The sequence below is a fragment of the Akebia trifoliata genome, chromosome 10, assembly GCF_017979445.1.
Source record: "Akebia trifoliata isolate Shusen 1 chromosome 10, ASM1797944v1, whole genome shotgun sequence".
NCBI lineage: Eukaryota > Viridiplantae > Streptophyta > Magnoliopsida > Ranunculales > Lardizabalaceae > Akebia > Akebia trifoliata.
The window spans coordinates 22,349,233-22,368,919 of record NC_141384.1 but is presented as its reverse complement, the minus strand read 5'-3'; the positions used below and the strand labels follow the sequence as shown (position 1 = coordinate 22,368,919).

At 33.9% G+C, this 19,687-nt stretch overlaps 1 protein-coding gene across 1 annotated transcript; it reads left to right on the top strand.

Moving 5' to 3' along the window:
* Positions 1–9,821: 9,821 nt before the first annotated feature.
* LOC147393288 (putative serine/threonine-protein kinase PBL19) lies at positions 9,822–18,589 on the top strand. The gene is made up of 4 exons (XM_086456225.1): positions 9,822–10,631; positions 16,431–16,691; positions 17,409–17,531; positions 17,721–18,589. The coding sequence occupies exons 1-4, from the start codon at positions 10,278–10,280 to the stop codon at positions 18,273–18,275; spliced, it is 1,293 nt and encodes a 430-aa protein (XP_086312351.1). The 5' UTR covers positions 9,822–10,277; the 3' UTR covers positions 18,276–18,589.
* Positions 18,590–19,687: the final 1,098 nt, after the last annotated feature.

Sequence of the window (19,687 nt, the reverse complement as noted above, 5' to 3'; positions counted from 1 at the left end):
AATTGTTTTGGGGGATCTATTATGCATATAGTCACGTCTTGCTACTCAAAACAAGAGAACCATTTTATTACCCTCCACAAATCATAAAGCTTTCTGCAACTCTCCTTCGACAAAGTCGAAAATTTTGTATAAAATGCGATATATTTCATAAGCCAACAGTATTATATCACACAAATAAACATAAAAACAATAGACATACAAGCAAATCGATGTGGAGCACTTTCAGATACTATTATTTTACATGAAAGTTTCTCATTCCAGCCCCTCCATTCCAGATATCATACCTAGATAATCTTCAATACAAATCAGATATCATAATCCTCTACATAACCCATTGTTATGTGTCGCTTTGTTCTATTATTAATTGTTATTAATTTTCATTCTCTTTGAAGAATAGAACTGTAAACTGTTTGATTACTTATACCATCTCAACCTATAATTTTTCACATATAATTCAAAAAAATATAATTAAAAAAAATGATCATAGTTACTAAGAACAAATCTACATTAAAAATGGAACCCATTTCACAATTTCAACATATCTACTCAATTTCAAATGATACTTTTATGGTTTTTTGTCCAAAAAAAAAAAAAAAAAAAAAAGAATGAGAGAGAGAGAGAGAGGATACCTCAGGTCGTCTCCTACTTGAGTTCGTCTTTTTTATTTTTTATATTTTTATATTTTTATTTTATGAGTTCGCCTTCTTTCTTCCACATCTCTAGGGTTACTTCGTCTCTTTTGTTCTACCTTACATCTCTAGGTTTTTGAAATTAGATTAAAATTTTTGTTTATTTGGGGTGTAAGTAGCAATAGATGGCCTGCCAATATTACCTAGCTTGGGAAATTTTGAAAGGGACAAACTTGGAATGTAAAACTTCTTTCTCTTTACTTCCCTTGTTTCTCGACTTTTGGAGAGAACCAAATTTGATATTTTTCCCTCCACTTCTCTCTCGATTTAACAATCCAAATAGGAGAAATGGAGAGAAAATTGCCTATTTTCTCTTCTCTCAATCTAATCATACCCTAAGAGTTATAAAAGGGAAGGAGGGTCTAACATGGAAAGGGCCCTTGTCCATCTTGGTACGAATAACATGTAGTCGAAGATTTGAGGGGGAATACAATGGGAAAGTTAAGAGTTCTAGTAGTAAACAATTATTAATTTAGAGAAAGGGGTTTGGAAAGAACATATATATGGGAACCGTTCGGGTGCCAACTATTTGGTTGACATATTTTGTCCTACATGGGTTAGAAGTTTTGGAATGGGCTATAATTTTTGTTGAAGATGATCTGTATGATGAGATCATCCTCATAAAAAATCAGTTTATTCCGAAACTTCTAACCCTTCAAAGGTGGTTTACAAAAAATGGACAGTCCATGATTCTTACACTCGTACATGGGGTTTGAAGTTTTGGAATGGGCTGATTTTTGGTGAGGACGATCTCCTCATTATAGAGACCATCTTCATTAAAAATCAGCACACTAGGAAACTTTTGACCCATGTAGGATAAAACCTGTTGGTCAAAATGTTGGTACCCGAACGGGACATATATATATATTCGGTGCCCTACTATATAACAAACGGTTTGACAAACAAATCTCGGTCGTTGGATATAAAACAGACGGGCGGACGACATTAAAAATAAAAGCGTCTGCGATTGAGTTATGAATCATGTGCTTATTTATAGCGCCATCCCTCAAATGTTTATTAATTAATGCCACCTCCCTGGAGTAATTAAAACTAAAGAACAGAGATCTCTATCGACAGAACTGAAATCCTCTCTCTCACGAAACCCTTTCTCTAACTCTCATTCTCTCTATTGCTGCAACGACATCTCACGAACACGACCATCTCTCTCACGATTGGTTTTCCCATCTCAAGATGTTGAAAATAACTTCATTTGTCCCAAGTTTCTTACATTTAAGCACAGAGTGTTACTTTCCATCCAAAATTCCAACAGCTTGCAAAAGAGATGAAGCTCAAAGGATTAAAAGGAGATTTTTTTTTAGTCCAAAATTGAAAAAAAAAAGAGAAAAAAAAAAGGCATTTCACGGAGACAACGGTGTTGGCTGTGGCACCTGTGTGTCAACCATTGATTGAGAGAGAATAACACCTGCATTTTTATTTATTTTTACTGATTTTAAACAAAATGCAGTTCTTTTTTTCCAATAAGAATGTTCTATTTCACATTCATGGGGGCTGCAAATGTTTCTGGGCCTTATAATGCATATTTGAAGATCTACTAAACAACTTGGGGTGATTAAGTACTGGTCATAGTAGTCATTTGAGTTCTTTGACATTGTAAGATCTCTTGCTCTCTCTACTTAAACTTGCATTTTGTGCTTAAAGAATTAGAATTCAAGGCCTCTCACTTGAATCTAGAATGCAAAGGCGGAAATGTGACAACTTTCTCAAAGAGTATGGCACAGTAAGAATGAGTGGACTTTGTTTTTTAGGAGGTGCTACAGTTGCAAATAATAGAGAAAGCTCAAGCGATTAGGGCATGGAGCACACTAGACACGTATAAATCATGGGAAAAGCAAGAGTGAGAGAGAGGGTTGTGTTCGTGAGATGTCGTTGCAGTAATAGGGAGAATGAGAGTGAGAGAGAGGGTTTCAGTTCTATTGATAGAGCACTTTATTCTCTGGTTTTAATTGCCCCAGGGAGGTGGCACTAATTAATAAAAACATTTGAGGGATGACGCTGTAAATAAACACATGATTCATAACTCAATCGGAAACACTTTTATTTTTAATCTCGTCCGCCCGTCTGCTTTATATCCAACGACCGAGGTTTGTTTGTCAAACTGTTTGTTATATAGTAGGGCGCTGAACGGGACCCATATATATACTTTTTTTGTTATAACGAAATTTATTGATAAAGTGGTCGAGAAGACCATCTAGAAATGATACAAAAAGGATTTAAGAAGTAGTACTAGTAATATAACAAATACAATCCCAACGAGCGACACAATTCGAAAAGAAGACCCCCGCCCCTAAACTCTGCATAAATTTTGGATCAAAAGTAGAGGCACGAGAGAACTGACAATATCACCTCCAAGACTTGCACACCTTTATCTTCAAAGCACTTACTGTTCCTCCTATTCCAAACTACCCACAAGATGGAGAATGGCAATAGTCTCCACAAACTATTTTGTCCTATATGGGTTAAAAGTTTCGGAATGGCTTGATTTTTTGTTAGGATGATCTTTATGTCGAGAAAATCATCCTCACAAAAAATCAGTCCATTCTAAAATTTCTAACCCAATTTTTAAAGTTGAAGTTGAAGATTACCGTAAATTTTTAAATGTTTGTTTGTAATCACTTTTGATGGGGTTAAAAGTTTTAGAATGGGTTGATTTTTTGTGAGGATGATCTCCTTGCGATGTACATTATGCTCACAAAAAATCAGGTCATTCCAAAACTTTTTATCCATATAAGACAATTTTGTCTAGAACGTTATCTATCGAACATTGTCCATATATATATATATATATATATGGGTCCCTTTCAGCACCAACATTTTGGCCAACCATTTTTGTCCTACATGGGTTAGAAGTTTTGGAATGGGCTGATTTTTGGTGAGGATGATCTCTACACCTTCTAACCCATGTTTTGAAAAATGTTTTGCCAAAATGTTTGGTGCTGAACATTTTCATATATATATATATATATGGGGACGGTTCAAAAGCCCTAAGGTTTGCCAAGTTTGGTGTCAAACATTTTTCAAAATATGGGTTAGAACCTTTGGAATGAGCTGATTTTTTGTGAGGATGATCTCTATGAAGAGGAGATCATCCTCACCAAAAATCAGCTTATTCCAAAACTTCTAACCCCATCGAAAGTGATTTACAAAAATTGGACAGTCCACGATTCTTCAACTTGTAAACTAGGGTTAGAAGTTTCAAAATGAGCTGATTTTTTGTGAGGATGATCTCTTCACCGTAGAGATCATCCTCACAAAAAATCAGCCTATTCCAAAACTTCTAACCCCATCAAAAGTGATTTACAAAAAATGTTTGGCACCAAACTTGGCAAACTTTAGGGCTGCCGAACCGCTCCCAATATATATATATATATATTGAATATTTGGATTTGCAATGAACCAGATTCGAGAATTAGTTGGTTTTAGGATTTCAAAAGATTGGGTGTAGTTAACAAGAGGCACTTAATTAACAGTTTCCCTTAAAAGTGGACAAAACTTCAACATCTTAGCTGAGAAGTTTGTTACAAATTCTCTTTTTGAGTAAATCATCTGAGAGGATTGAGTGCAAATTATAAGGGTGGGATTATAATATCAATTTAAATTTTCTTTCAAGTGTTTGTTTTCTATCATAACTGGAACATTAGGTTGCACGGTTACAAAATCTTATTTTTAGATCATAAACATTTATATCATTAAAATTAAAATTGATTATTTGTTATGGAAAGAACATTGCGAGATGATTGACGACTTGTTGGTCCATATTTAAAAACTGGAGACTTGTTGGTCCGTCTTTCCAAAATTTGGCTTTAAAGATCATTTTCCCCTTATTATTTAATACCTAAATTAAGGTAATTTTGTGACTTTTATGGAAAGATATTTTAGCTTCTCACCTTTTTCACATACCTAAAATAATCCTCTATAGAAAGTTGAAAGATTTGGCTTTTTTTTTTTTTTTTTCTGGTAATTTGTGAAAAATTGCTGTTGTTTTGATTATAAATAATAAAATCAACATTATTTTTGAATAATGTCTTGCCTATCTCTAATTTCTTGATGAGATTTTCGGAGGATTGGAGGTATGGGTCATACTTTCCTAAAGGGGATTTTATTCGAATTATCCTTGAAGACGAGCTTGCTTATCTCAAATTTCTTGGTGTATTGGGAAAAGAAAAACACTTTTCTTATTAACTTATTAAGATTTAAGCCTTACTAAGGGTCGTTTTGCTCAAATGGATTATCATATTAGCAATCCAACACCACAGCCTTCTTGATTTCATGAAAAAAAATTAGATAAAAGAAAAGAAAAGAAAAAGTAATTTTAGGCTTCATCGAAGGTTTTACTGAACTTCCATGTAACTCTGAAATTTAAAATTAAATCTTAACCATGAAAAATAACTTTCTTTTTTTTGGATTTTTTCCCCCCCCCCCCACAAAGTTCATAATCCTTTACAACCCTGAAGCATCGGATGTGTGTGAGGATACACAAGGTGAGCCGAAGGACCCTTATTAAGGGTAGAACCCTTACTTTATAAGACTAGTCAGACTCTTTGAAAAATAAGGTTGCTTGGGACTGTGTATTAGAAAAACTTTTAATGATTGGGAGCTAGAGGAATTGGAGATTGATGGATTGTATGATTGGAGTATTTGTGTCTTTTGATTCAAATGACGATTCCATGTGGAATGGGTCCACATATGTCTTGTTTTCTGTGCATTCCTTCTATCGATGAATGAATCAAGTTGATGGAGCAATGTTTCCGATGGTGGTCAAATTAGGGGTCGAAATTTTTGTAAAAATTTTCATTCTTCATTTGGATCATAATGTTGAACAAATCTCTCATGATGGATCAACATATCCACCGACAAGGGTTTCAATACACTAACAAGGGTTTCAGTACACCAGATTTTTATTGCCTTTGTAAGAAAGAGGGAAGGGGAATCGATGAATCAGATTCTCATCCATTGCTCATTTGTCTATGAAGTGTGGACATACTTCTAGAATTTGTTTTACATCTCCAGTGTTCTAGGGAGCTGCATTTATTATGTCAAAGAAGATCCATGGTCTATCATTCTAATCGGTTATTTGTGTGGGGGGATTTTTGATGTCAATGAGGTTCTACTTCAAGACATAATTGTAGTTCTTTAATGGCAAGGAGCTTTCCCTTCAAGATATCTTTATTATAAAATATAATGGTGGATCCCACTCCTTTGTCTCAAGATTTGTACCATAAACAATGTATGTCGTGGAAGGTTTTCCCTCCTTTATCTTCTAACCATTTTCAATAATACCCCCAACTTTATTGTCTTTTTTTTTTTTCTACGCTTTTTCAAAAATACCCTTACAACTTTTTATATAATTTTTTCTCTTTTATCATTTTTTCAATAATATCATTTCAAAATTATTAATTTTTCTTTTTCACCCCCTTGACCCAAAGGGGCATAAGAGGATGCCCATGTCGCAGGCACAGGCAAACTCTAATAATTGTATGTATCATGGGACTTTTAATCTTTTTATTCAAAAATAGAAGTCTTTTTATGAATCCTAATCTTCAGAGATCTTCACATGGCAATCCATTGCTTTAAGAGGAAGTTACTTGATTAAGGAGTCAAGATGTTTGTACTATTCTCTTTTGAGATTCTTGAGATGTTTCTTGAAGTCAAGGAGGCTTGGGCAGCCTTGGTATTTGTTCATAACCCTGCCTTGCTATGCTTTCTTAGATGCTCTCTTCCTTGCCCTTCAACTGGGTGCCTTAGGTACCACTTTGAGCAAGGTGACGCTAATCTCAACTGTTGTCTTGAGAAATGGTACCTTCTTTCAAACATACTTCCATTAAATGACACATTTAAAGCTTCATCATTGCGTTGCGTTTTATTTCTCTCTAACAAGAAGGCGAAAATCAAATCAAAATTTTGCTTTTTTGTTTACGTTTTCTACGGATGGCGCAAAAATGTAAAGGTGATTTTAAATTACCTCTAACAACTTATCTTCGTCATTTTGCCAAGCGTTCAATTCTGTTCCTTCGACCAAATGGTGGCACTGGTGTGATACTTGTCAAAAATCCTCCGATTAAATTAGCTCTCTTCTTCCTACAATAGAAGTCTTTCTATGATCCATGATCTTCAGGGATATTCACATGACAATCCTCTACTTTACGAGGAAGTTACCTGAATTAGAAATAGTCAAGATGTGCGCGTTATCCTCCTTCGAGATTCCTGGGATCTTTCCTGAAATCAAGAAGGTCCAGGCAACCTTGGTATTTGTTTGTAAACCTGCCCTTCATATGAGTTGGGCTGCCTTAGATACCACCTTGAGCAAGTTAGTCCTACTTTGCTCTGTTTACATTTGGACAAGTGTAGGGTCTAGATAATTTATCGCCTTTACCAACCACACCTATCAACAATTAAAACCAATATGGTGAAAAGTAAATTTTTGATAAAATAACTTTTATTTTTTACATAATTAGTGCAAAATCCGATTATGATGAGCTATAATCGAAGTCTAAAATTCGTACACATGGTGATGGAATTTGTAGTTCTACAAATAGTTGGTAGTAGAAACTGAGCTCCAACACAATGCATAACTGTGATAAATAACTAATTTAATCTTAATCTCATTCAAATCTATTAAAAATAATTATTTGATGTTCCACTTTCTTTATTTTAAGGTTATAGGAAACATAAAAATAAAATAAAGATCTATTTGGTCTTTTGGAACTATCCAAACTATATAAGAAATTGTAAATCTATAAGAATTTTCTAAGAATTTTCCAATTTGGGTAAGTCGTACTAAGTACAAACAAGTAGATTAAATGATCTTGACTTTTGTTCAATTTTTTGAATAATATTAGATTAAATTGGGTGGACTGGACCGAACCCAAACTAAACATTTGCGTTTTTGGGGTTCAGTTAAACCTGAAACTGAACCAAAATTCAGTTTTAGGATTGATTCGGGCTAAAGTATGGACCTTTAACCCAGAGTTTAAAATTTCAGTTTTTTATTTTTGAGGGTAAATTACACTTTGACCCCTATAATTTGTCATAATTCCATATTGACCTTTACATTTTGATAATTTCACTTACCTCACTTATTGTTATCTAAGGTGCTCATTTACTCCCCTTCCATTTACTTGCCGTCAACCAATAATTTGTATTTTTATAAAGACAATTTTACCATTTTTAAAATGTGAGAATGCTTAGATGGGAGCATTTTTAATTATCACTTTAAAAGTTTTTTCTTTTTTTTTTTTTATAAAAAAAATAAAACTAGAGGGGTAAAATAGTAAAATAAAATCTGAATTTTAATACAGATAGTGAAAAGGGAGGTAATTGCAATTATCAAAACATTAGAGGGTCAACATGAAATCATGCCAAATTAGAGGGGGTCAAAGTGTAGTTTACTTTTTTTTTTTTTTTTTTCAATTATCGAATGGCTGGGTTTGGATCTTAAATTAAAATATTTTTAATAATTTTATATTAAATAATTATTTTGAATATAGTAAAACTTTTTAATTGAAAAAAAAAAAACTAAATGGTATTAAAATAATTTAAATAAAATACAAAAATTATACATTTTTTATTAATTAATTTTTTTAAAAGATATATAAAAAATAATAATATTATTAAATAAAAAAGAGTCGTGATAATCTGATGCCCCCATCACAGAATCGTAGATAATTTGCCTTAGAGTATACAAGAAATAGATTTATGACTTTGTGCATCCCGAGGTAAATGATCTATCATTTTATGATGGGGGCATTAAAAAATCATTATTCAATAAAAAAAAATATATTAGAACTTGAGAGTTGTGAGATTTTGAGAGAGAGAGAGAGAGAGAGAGAGAGAGAGAGAGAGAGAGAGAGAGTTTATATTTATAGAAATTTTCTTGAATATGCGTTCAAATTTGGATTGGGTTCAGGTTTGGTCTGGGTTACAATGGATGAAACTGAACCTGGATCGAAACAAATCGCTCTAGATTCGATTTGGATTTATAACGGATTTGTGTTTGGGTTCGGGTCGAAATTTGAGCCTCTTTCAGATCGGATTTCTGACCCATTTATATTCAGAGAACTTACAAATAAGTTTGGGAAAAAACTTTGAAGCGGGTTGCCGGCTTCAAAATTTTGAAGTAAGCCTCTCCATTGTATTACACGTGGCATTACAGGAGGCATTTCAAAATTTTGCGAAATTGTAGGGGTGTGAAATAAATTCAATCCACACGTGTCTTCTATCAAGAAGGGTTGCTTCAAATTTTGAAGCGTACTGCAAAAGAGTACCACGTAGGCTACCTGGTGGGGTCGTGGTACACGTGTCTTTCAATAGCAAGGTAGGTGAAGAAGATCAAAAAAGGAAATATTTAGCCCCAAACGACGTTTGACAATATTCCTCAAACTAACGGCCGAAATCTATAAAATGTGGGCCGAGGAAAATTATCCAGAAAATATAGTAATTTAAACAAGACGCTCATGTTTTGATAAATATTTGAGATACACCCTGTATTTTTAAATTAATGACATACCTCCCTTGACCTCAGTCTTATTTATAGATTAAGGGGAAAAAGACCCAATTGCCCTCATCTTCAACCTCTGTTCAAGATCTCTTGATTTTACTTCCCAAAATTAGGCACGTCAACCTCCTCAACTTCATTGATATTGTGGGCTATATTCTTTTTAATCTACTTAAATTCATCTTTACTTCTTCATTTTAAACCTAATACTACCCCTTAGCCAAAAGAAAAAAAACCCCTAAATTTTCCCATCTAAAATTCCACTGTTCTATACTTTATAAAAAATCTTATTTTATTTATTTCTCAAAATTAATCATTTACAAGTTCTTCAACCTTAATGGCAAATTAAATGTAATTTTTTCAACTTTATCTTTAATCCATCATTCTCTACCTTATCTTAATATATTTCTCTAAAAACCCTATCTTGCTATGATGTTTAAAGGTTGAAGTAGATGTAATTTTTAGGTTAAAGGTGAGGTTATTTTACCCAAAAGAGTTTGAAGATTTACTAATTTTTTTTTTTAAACAAAAAGAAAAAGGAAAGGGTATTTAGGTCTTTTTATTAATGTATTAAAAAGACAGACAGTGAGGCATACCATGAGTTTCAAAGTATAGGGTTGTCTCTAATATTCACCAAAATGTGTGGGGGTGTTATTTCTTAATCACAGCAAATAGACTGAATACAATTCCATCTGTCTTCCTCACTTCGATATCGTCCCGTCACCCTCTGTTTCTCTCTCTCTCTCTGTTTCTCTCTCACTTTCCTTCTACTTAGAATTTTCTTCTGTTTCTCTCCATTTCCCATCTGGGTTTTCTTTTTCTTCTCATATCTCCATTGGGTTTCCTCCATTTTTCTCTTCTCCTCAACCATTTATCTTCACTTCTCCACTACTTCGAGTTTTCTAACCTCTCTGTCTTTTTCTTACTCTCAAAATCTCTTTTTTCTCATCTGGGTTACTCTCATTCCCCTGTTTTTCCATCTGAGTTTTCTTTAATTTAGAAAATTAATTCAGATTGATTCTAATCCAAAATCCTAAACTACATTGTTCATCAAAATTTCGATCAAGTTTTGAAGGATGAAGTGTTTCTTTCAATTCAAGAAGAAACCATGCAAGTCCAATGAACAACAATCAGCTCCTGATTTGAAATATGGAAGCAGATTGAATACTTTAGGAGCGAATCGAGTATCAAAATCTCCAATTTCAGTTGCCTCTCAGCAAAGTATATCAGAAATATATGAAGATAAGAAGCATAAATTGCGCGTCTTTACGTATTCGGAACTCAAGAAGGCCACTAATAATTTTAGCAGATCTCTTAAGATTGGAGAAGGTGGATTTGGGTGTGTTTATAGAGGTTCAATCAAGCCTATTGATGGTAAGGGAGATCGAATTGTGGTTGCTGTGAAAAAACTTATTTACAATGGGTTTCAGGTAATGGGTCTTTAATTAATCTCCCCTGTTTTACTTCATTTTAGAGAGAAATTTGTTAATTTTGGATTTGATTTTGCATGTCTAGTGTGGTTCAAGAGGCTTTCTTTTCATTCTTACTTGTAAAGTTTTAGAATGCTTGAGGACTTGTTCCACTTAAAATATTACAATTAATAAATATAAGATGCTTTTAATCATATATTTATATTGAAAAATATATAATTAAATCAGTTTTTAATATAAATAGTATTTATTTTAATGGTCTTTAATTAATCTCCCCTGTTTTACTCCATTATAGAGAGAAATTTGTTAATTTTGGATTTGATTTTGCATGTCTAGTGTGGTTCAAGAGGCTTTCTTTTCATTCTTACTTGCTGAGTTTTTGAATGTTTGAGGACTTGTTCCACTTAAAATATTACAATTAATAAATATAAGATGCAAAGTGGGAAAGTGGAGCATAGTTTTAATCATATATTTATATTGGCAAATATATAATCAAATCAGTTTTTAATATAAATAGTTTTTATTATAATGGAAAAATAAAAATTTTAATATATTAATATAGAAGATATATAATTAAATCTTTTTTAAATATAAAAATCTTTTTTATAGTGAAAAAACATACATTTTTGATAAATCTATATCAATAAAAAAAATTGAGATGGTTTTGACTTCTCAGAGAAAAGATAACTCAAACGAGTTGACTCAGACAAGTCAACTCAATGGGAGTCAAACAAAGATGAGATTGGCTTTGAAAATAATGGAGTGGAGAAGGGGAGTTTAAAATGGTTATGATAATCATGTGGGTGAAAAGTAGGGAGTTTTAAAATAGTTACAACTACATAGATAAATGATAACACCCCTGCAATCACATGTTCTTTTTAATAAGAACATGTAAAAGTGTTGTGTAAATGTCTTGTATTCTATTAGTGGTACGTTGTTTTAGGGTTACAAAAAAGGCAATTGTGTTATATTTTCTAAAGGGTTTTCTATTTTTGGGGAGATAGACGCATTTAGCAACTCCCGGTTTTATAAATAAAGATCTTTAGGTCTGTAAAAAAAAAAAAAAGAAAAGAAAAGAAAATAGTGATTGTTCTTGTTCTGATCCCTGGATGTAGGTAAACTATCAAACCACATAAAGCCTTGTTTTTCGTGTGCGATTTCTTTTTTGTTCTCTTTATTGCTTTGTTTTTTCCACATAAAGTCTATCACACTCAACTTGGAGTCTGTCCATTAGATTGTGCGACGTGGTCATCCCCAATGAAGATTATGAATGATGAAAAGCATATGTGTGTGATGGAGCCAAGACCATGGCCGGTCTAAGGATTTGGCAAGGACTCTGATAACATGTCAAGTTTTGAATAGTTACAACAACTTAGATATGTAAACATTACATTCGAATGATCTCGATGAATTTTATGCTTCATCCATACTATTCATATCATAATCTTATGCTCTAATGTGCTTTAATTGCAGGATTAACCAATGAATGATAATGGAATTTAAACTTGGAAAGAAACGTAACACCTAGTTTTACATTTGGAGGAGAGTACAAAATATATCATTAGCAGTGTCATAATTGCTAGATCCTCCATGATATTTCGACAGAAGCAAGAATCGAACTTAGAATAATTATCTCCTTTTATGGGTGTCAATGTTTGTGACACCTAAAAGAAATCAATATGGTACTTGGTTAGATCATTTGTAATTGTTAGTTGTATATGGACAACTTGGTCATTGCTACTTTTGTACTAATTTTCTACTTAAGGACCATTGATGGTTCTGAATCTAGTCTTGAGCATCTATGCGTGCACTAGTTATTTCTTTACTTCCTGTGATTGACTTTTTTGTAAATTATGAGTGTCTGTTATGAGGTGATGAGGCTTGAAGTTTACTTTTCTCCATTTGGTTTTTTTTTTTTTTGGGGAGGGGGGCTTAAATGGGTTATTGAAATAAAAGATAGATAGGCTTGTAGATAGCATAATTTGGGGCTCTATAGTTTACATCAGATCAGTAGTTGAATTTATCGTGGCCTTTACAAATGGGGCTTGAGCGTGGGATCTAAGTGGCCAAGTAAGCGTCCTGTAGTAAGAGTAGTTATGAACCTTGTAGACCATCCCCATGGGGTGATATTGTTAATATTTTTTTTTATTTGTTTAATTCAATAGCACTAGGCCCAGCGTTACACATATGTTTTAGTAACATGAGTTTTGCTTATTATGAGCATGATGGTTTATGAATGATATAACTGGGTCTTCTATGACAAACGATGTCGATGCTTTGTGGTTGAATTTGGTCTGTGGGTTTTTATCTATATTTATATTGATCTTCAATAGGTGGGGGTGCCAAACATATGTTTTGTATGTTTTTGCAAGGGTTGATGCTTGGTGAATTATGATGGTTAAATGGTTGCTTCTGCGAGAAAGTGAACTTTATTAAAATTGTGGATTTGAATAGACTAGAGTTTGCCCGTGCCAGGGGGTAGAAGAGGATTGCCAAAAAAGTTGGGAGGGATATTATTGAAAAAGTGGAGAAAAGAGGAGCTACAATAAAGTGCGAGTGTTATTCTTGGAAAGGGAGATAGAAAAGGAAAGGGATCTTGAATGTAATAGTATCGAGATTCATAGCGATTAAATCTCAACCCCTTTTTATGTGAGATAAAGGGAATGAGGTCCACCACTGTGTTTTATTATATAGATTTGTGCTATTGGTTTATCCTTTATATAGACTCAAAAGAGTCCATCAATATGGAAAGATAATCAATTTAATAACATCTAATTGATTCCAATTGATGTTTATCCAAATCTTGAAGATATGTGATGAGTTTCACCATAGCAAGGATACACTGCAACTCATGTATTCTCCATGGTTCTTTGACAATTGTATGGTCCGTTGAAGAAGGAGCATGCAATTGGCTACATGGAATAATAACCATTTATATCATGAAATGAGTTAGTAATAGATTGTTGAAAACATTCGATCATGCTCACTACTGGTCACCACTTATCTAAGAAGTTCATCATTGTCATACCTTGTTCATTTGTTAGTGTGTCGGAGTCAGTGTCTAGATTAGATTCGTCATTATATCTCCAAGGAGCATATGATGTAAGACCATGCAACTTGGAAAAAAATTCATTGAAAGGTCTTTGATAAAATTAAAAAGGGGATTATGATGTGTAAGAGTACAAATTATGGGTTTTTAGAGACATTCTGGTAGGGTTTTATTGAAAGAAAAAAAGAAGGCAAGATTTAGGTCCAAGGACGGCGTTGACCCACTGTTAGAGAGTAGTGTTCCAAGTAGAGCTTAAGCTCTGATACCATGAGAAGCAAAGTTTTTTTTTTTGATAATTGGATGAATTACAATGACCATTAATAGATTTAAAATAGAGGAAAACTATTGAAAAGATAAAAAATCAATAATCCTAGTCATAATCTTCATAAGTAAATGATTTGGCGTATCACAATACACTTGATTACAATTGCATGCATCCTATAATATTCTAATACCTCCCTCGATGCTGACAAGGGCAAGGCTGGCTCCACTTGAGGTAACTTTGGCGGTTGCCTAAGGCCATGGTTTAGCGAAGGCCCCTAAAATTAAAACTCCTAAACCCACGTTCTGAGAAGAGCCCTTCCCAAAAAGAACTTTTTTAGCTTCTCATCAAAAGCTCCCTTCCAACTTTTTGTCTATATAAGAGACATTGATGATATGTCATGCCTTTGACCTAGGTCTTTTCAAAGAGAATAACTTAAATGACCTAAACATCCTTATCATCTTCAAAGGCCCCCTTGATTTTCTTTCCAAGATCAATCATCTGAGCCAAGTTCTTTACCGTTAAACTTCAACCTTCAAATCTCAAAAACAAGATAAGAATTTGCCCTTCGATTTTCTTCCCAAAACCAATCATCTTAGCCAAGTTGTTGTTGTAAAATTCAAAGTATTACTCATGTATTTTGTTGAGTGCATGGTTTGAACTCAAGACCTCTTGAGTGTTATTTGTAAAGTGTAGAGATTTCCTTAATGGGTGTAACATAAGCTAAATGAGCTTTTTCCTTTTTTGTATAAGTTGAAAGTTTAAGATTCTCTTAGCTTTCTTGTTTGTGAGAGTTGTAGAGACAACTCTTCAAATCTTTAGTCCCACATCGAGTAAATACAAGAATGGTATTCAACTAATAAAGGATCCTACTCTCTCTCTGTCTTGGATGTGAGTAAAAAAGAGAGTGGGCCTTGCGCGCACATGGGGGCCCCCAAGGCACCGTGGGATTGCAACCCATTTTGTTTAGGGCCAACCTGCTGGAAAACCTTAGTGCGTGTGTGGCGCATGCGACGTTGAGCTTTCTACTATATTAGGTTTACCCACTTCAACATACAAATTCTCAAGAACGAGAGTGAAATTTTTGGAAGTGGTAGACAATGAAATTTTGGGTAGAAAAATCATGGTAGTAAATGATGGAATCAAGTTGAGGATGAATAGGTAAAAATAATTTCCATAAAGGTTGAAAATCTTGAAGATAATGGATTTTTGGGAGAAAAGAGTTTTTGGTTAACTATTTGAAGATGATAGATTTTTCTTGGAGAAGATCAAGCATTCATCTGCTAGAGGATGATGATGAGAGTGTTTAGGTCATTTCTGTTACTTTCTCAGAGAAGTGCTAGGTTAAGGGGGGCATGTTATTAGTTTGAAAACCTAGGAAGATATCTCTAATATTGACCAAAATGTAGAGGATCATGGCTAAATCGCAAAAACAAACAAACATACAAACGAACTTTTAAGACTTAAACGTTCCCACGGTTAAAATACCCCGCTCTCCCTTCCAAAAAAGGCCTCATTTAGAGTTTTCGACTTAGGCCTCAACCTGTATTGAGCTGTCCTGCATAGGGGAAGGTCCATTAGTGGTGGCCAAGCAGTGGGTCCTAGAAGGTCAAGAAGACCTATATAGTAGAGAACAAGCAGCAAAAAAAGAAAAAGAAGAAGAAGAAAGTTCGAACCTCACTTGAAATACTAGTCTTATGAATGCAATTAAAATAGTTTTTAATTCCTTTCCGGGCAACTATTTGGAATTCGTTCATATCTGGATGTTCCATCCCACTTATTGTTGAAGCTGACCAGAGTAAACTGGACCATTTCACAAGGCCACATTCATTTGAAATTCTGTTCGAAAGGAAGGGTTTCTCCCTCTTTTCTCTTTTCTTGTATTGGCTTTGTAATCTCTTGTAAATCCTTCTCATCCTTTAAAAGTTTATGTTTTTGATAAATGATAATTTATGATAATGAGTTTCGCAAGGACAACCACATTATTAAATCGGCCACGTAAGCTTTAAGAAAATCATTGCAGTTATTTTTATTTTTTAATAGAAATTTCATAAATTTGATAAATACTAATTCCAACCACTTGTGTTGTTAAATATTAATGGAAAATTGTCGTTCCAGATTAGCCAAAAGAAATGTTGTTGAACGTTAATCATTTATCATCTATTATAGAATTTGTGTTTCTGAATTGATGATGAACTAATGTAGTTTGTAATTACATGTGCGAATGAATGATGAAAATTTTATTTTGTCGTAGAGATTTGGTTCCTGATTGCATGATTATGTTTCAATCAATGCCGTATCATACCTTTTATATTATATGTTCTCTGTGGCATTGATACTTAATTGTAAGCATGAAGTTTCCAAAATGCCAAATAAAAGGTAGGAAAATTATGCCAATTTTGATGGTTTGGGTTTATTCTAATTTATTGTTTTTCAATTAGTTCTAATTGTTAGTCACTAAATCTGGGTTCCTTTTTTCCTGTTTTAGGGCCATAGAGAGTGGATGATAGAGGTACAATTTCTTGGTGTTGTCGAGCACCCAAATGTTGTAAAACTTATTGGACATTGTGCAGTAGATGATGAAAGAGGGATCCAACGTTTATTGGTTTATGAGTTTATGCCGAATAGAAGCTTAGAAGATCATCTTTTCAGAGGGCCTTTACCTGTTCTTCCCTGGCAGACAAGACTACAGATAATGCTTGGTGCAGCGCAGGGTTTAGCATATTTGCACGAAGAATTCGAAGTCCAGGTTCAACAATAACACTTTTTCGGTTGACATTATTTGATTTCCTTTTAATTCTAATGGATTCTTATAGAATATTATGTTCCATAATTCACTTTTCTTGTCTAATTTTAGTTACATGCTTCCCTTTTTTTTTTTCTTATGGGTTTTAGATTTTATTCAAAGAATAATAATAATAAAAAAAAGACACAAAGAAGGAGGTCGAGAAGACTGTCTGATAGAATAATTGAAAAACAATCGAAGGTACCAAGAAAAGCAGAACTAATAATACATGTCAAACTTGCATGAAACCTCATAAACTTGTGTATAATATAAGCCATAAAACTCAGTTGAAATGTTGGAGAGTATCATATGAGATTTCAGTGTTAATTATTGTTCACCTTGTTGTGTAAATGTCTTGTATTCTTTTGCGCTACGCAGAGCTGCAAAATTTTTAAGGGGTATGAAAAGGGCAATCGTGTAATATTTTCTTAAGGAGTTTTATATTTTTTGGAATTTCTGTTTTGGGGAGTTTTACATGTTTTGGTAACTCTTAGTATATAAATAGAGATCTCTAGGTCTGTAAAACTTATGAGAAAAGAGTCATTGTTCTTGTTCTGTTCCGTGGACATAGGCACACTGCCGAACCACATAAATCCTTTGTTTCATGCGATTGTGTTGTCTTGGCTATTTTGATTTTTTCATACACCTTTCGTTACTTACGCAGTTATACTGATTGGGCAGATTATATATCGAGATTTTAAATCATCAAATATTTTATTGGATGAGGACTTCAAGCCAAAGATATCAGACTTTGGGCTTGCCACTGAGGGACCAAGGGATGGAAAGACCCATGTATCCACAACGGTATGTAACACTTGCATCTGTAGTGGTTTTAATTAGTTCTTACGTATGTTATGATGTATAAAACCATCTAAACGTGCAATTGCCCCACCAATCAGGATTTGTTTGATCACATTTCTCCGCTAATAGGATTGTTAGGCTTGTTTGATCACATTTCTAAAAATTATGAGGGAATTTTTGTTTGATGTTCAGGTAGTGGGGACAAACGGGTATGCTGCCCCAGACTACATTGAAACCGGTCATGTCACGACTGCGAGTGACGTATGGAGTTTTGGTGTGGTGTTGTATGAGATCCTCACGGGGAGGCGGTCACTGGAGAGAAACCGCCCGAAGAGAGAACAAAATCTTCTAGATTGGGTGAAAAAGTTCCCGGTCGATGGAAGGAAATTCCGCATTATGATGGACCCGCGACTTGGAAACCAGTATTCTCTTACCGCGGCAAGGAAAGTTGCTAAGTTGGCAGACAGTTGCCTTTGCAAGTATAGAAAAGAACGTCCGAAGATGAGTGAAGTAGTAGAGAGCTTGAAGCAAGCAATCCAAATATCAGAACAAGGAAGCCCTTCAAATTTGACCACTCTTGTGTCACCTGGACTCAACCAAATGGACTCCGATGAGAAGCTCGATCAGGCGGATGGCTCAAAATATGCAAAAATGAGGATGGCCCACTTGGCCAAATTGAGAGAGAATGAAAGTGTTCTTGGTGGAAGAAGACTTATGATTATGCAGCAGAGAGCACTTTTGCTTTAGTTTCTTACCCTTTTTCCTGAAAAAATACAATTTGATTCTTCGCGGATGGATTGTTAATATATATTGTTCTATATTTATGTTTTATGATCGTCGTTGAAGACGATGATTATGCAGGAAAGGCGTACAAAATCAAGATTTGAAATCTTGTCTTAGCTGATGTCTAGGGAGAAAAGATTGAGACTACCTTGATTGATGTAATCCTAAATTTTAAATGTTTCGTTCTGATCTTGCTGAATCACTGACTGACATTTGTAGGATTGAATACTAAATTTTGAATGAAAAGGGGGAAAAATGGAGTCTAAAGTGGAAACATATTGCTTGTATTCATAAAATATGAGGATTTAAAGGATTTGTCCTCCTTTCCTAGCTCTCTATGGAGAAGAGAGAAACTTCCTTTTAAAAGAATGATTTTTTATTTATTTTTTAATTTTTAATAATTAAAACTTGGGATATTAATAAGGTAAACTATTTATGAACCTTTGTTAACAACCTAATCATATAAACTGATAAAAACCAAACTGCATAGAAACCTTTCGCATAATCAAAAGTACTTTTTAAGTTAGTAAGAAAAGTACTTTTTATTTTTATTAAAAACAAGTCAAAACAAAACACACTCGCTACCTGTGGCGAGTGTTGGTCTCGATTTATTTGTTCACTACTTGCCATCAAATCCCAGGTCCGAAGTCAGTAAGTTTGACCAGGAATGCCTGCGAATGGTATACCCATGAATAAGAAGAAGATTAGACGTTAAACGAGGTTATGCTTATAAAGATATTTTCTTTGATTTTTGATAAATTTAATGTCTAACTCAAAACCAGTTGACAATGAGTGGGAGGCCCGACAGCTTATAAGGAGAGTAATAAGGCAATTTATGTCCGATGTGGGACTAAACTCAACATGCCCCTGTACGTGTGGGCCGAACTTGGCCAAAGCAAATGGAGATATGAACTGGGTGAGATGGAAGAGAGAAAAGACCTGTTCTAATACCATGATAAATTTGGGGGTCCAACTCAAAGCCTATTGGCAATGAGTGGAAAGCCCAAGAGTTTATAAGGAGAGCAACAAAACAATTTGTGTCCGATCTGGGATTAAACTCAACAATTTTATTTATTCATATAATAACTTTGTCTTGAAATTTAATTCAAATATTGATATATTTTTTTTTTATCTCTGGACTATCATGAAAGTGAGTCGGCTCAAGAATAACAAAAAGAGAAAATTACTTAAAGGGCCCTGATAGAGGGATTTATTTCTAATTAGTCCTTGAATGCCGAATGATAGCTTGATAGTCCCTTTAGAAAACTTTTTATTTCTTAATGGTCCCTCATTATTGTCGAGCTCACCACTTTTTATTTATTATCGAGGTCAACATTTTTATTATTGAGCTCATCACTTTTTATTTATTGTCGAAC

Bases quoted from the DNA above. Each gene is read 5' to 3' on its own strand.
- LOC147393288 (XM_086456225.1), top strand. From the start codon at position 10,278: ATGAAGTGTTTCTTTCAATTCAAGAAGAAACCATGCAAGTCCAATGAA. The intron at 10,632-16,430 runs GTAATGGGTCTT...TTCCTGTTTTAG, and splicing joins TTATTTACAATGGGTTTCAG to GGCCATAGAGAGTGGATGAT. The intron at 17,532-17,720 runs GTATGTAACACT...TTTGATGTTCAG, and splicing joins AGACCCATGTATCCACAACG to GTAGTGGGGACAAACGGGTA.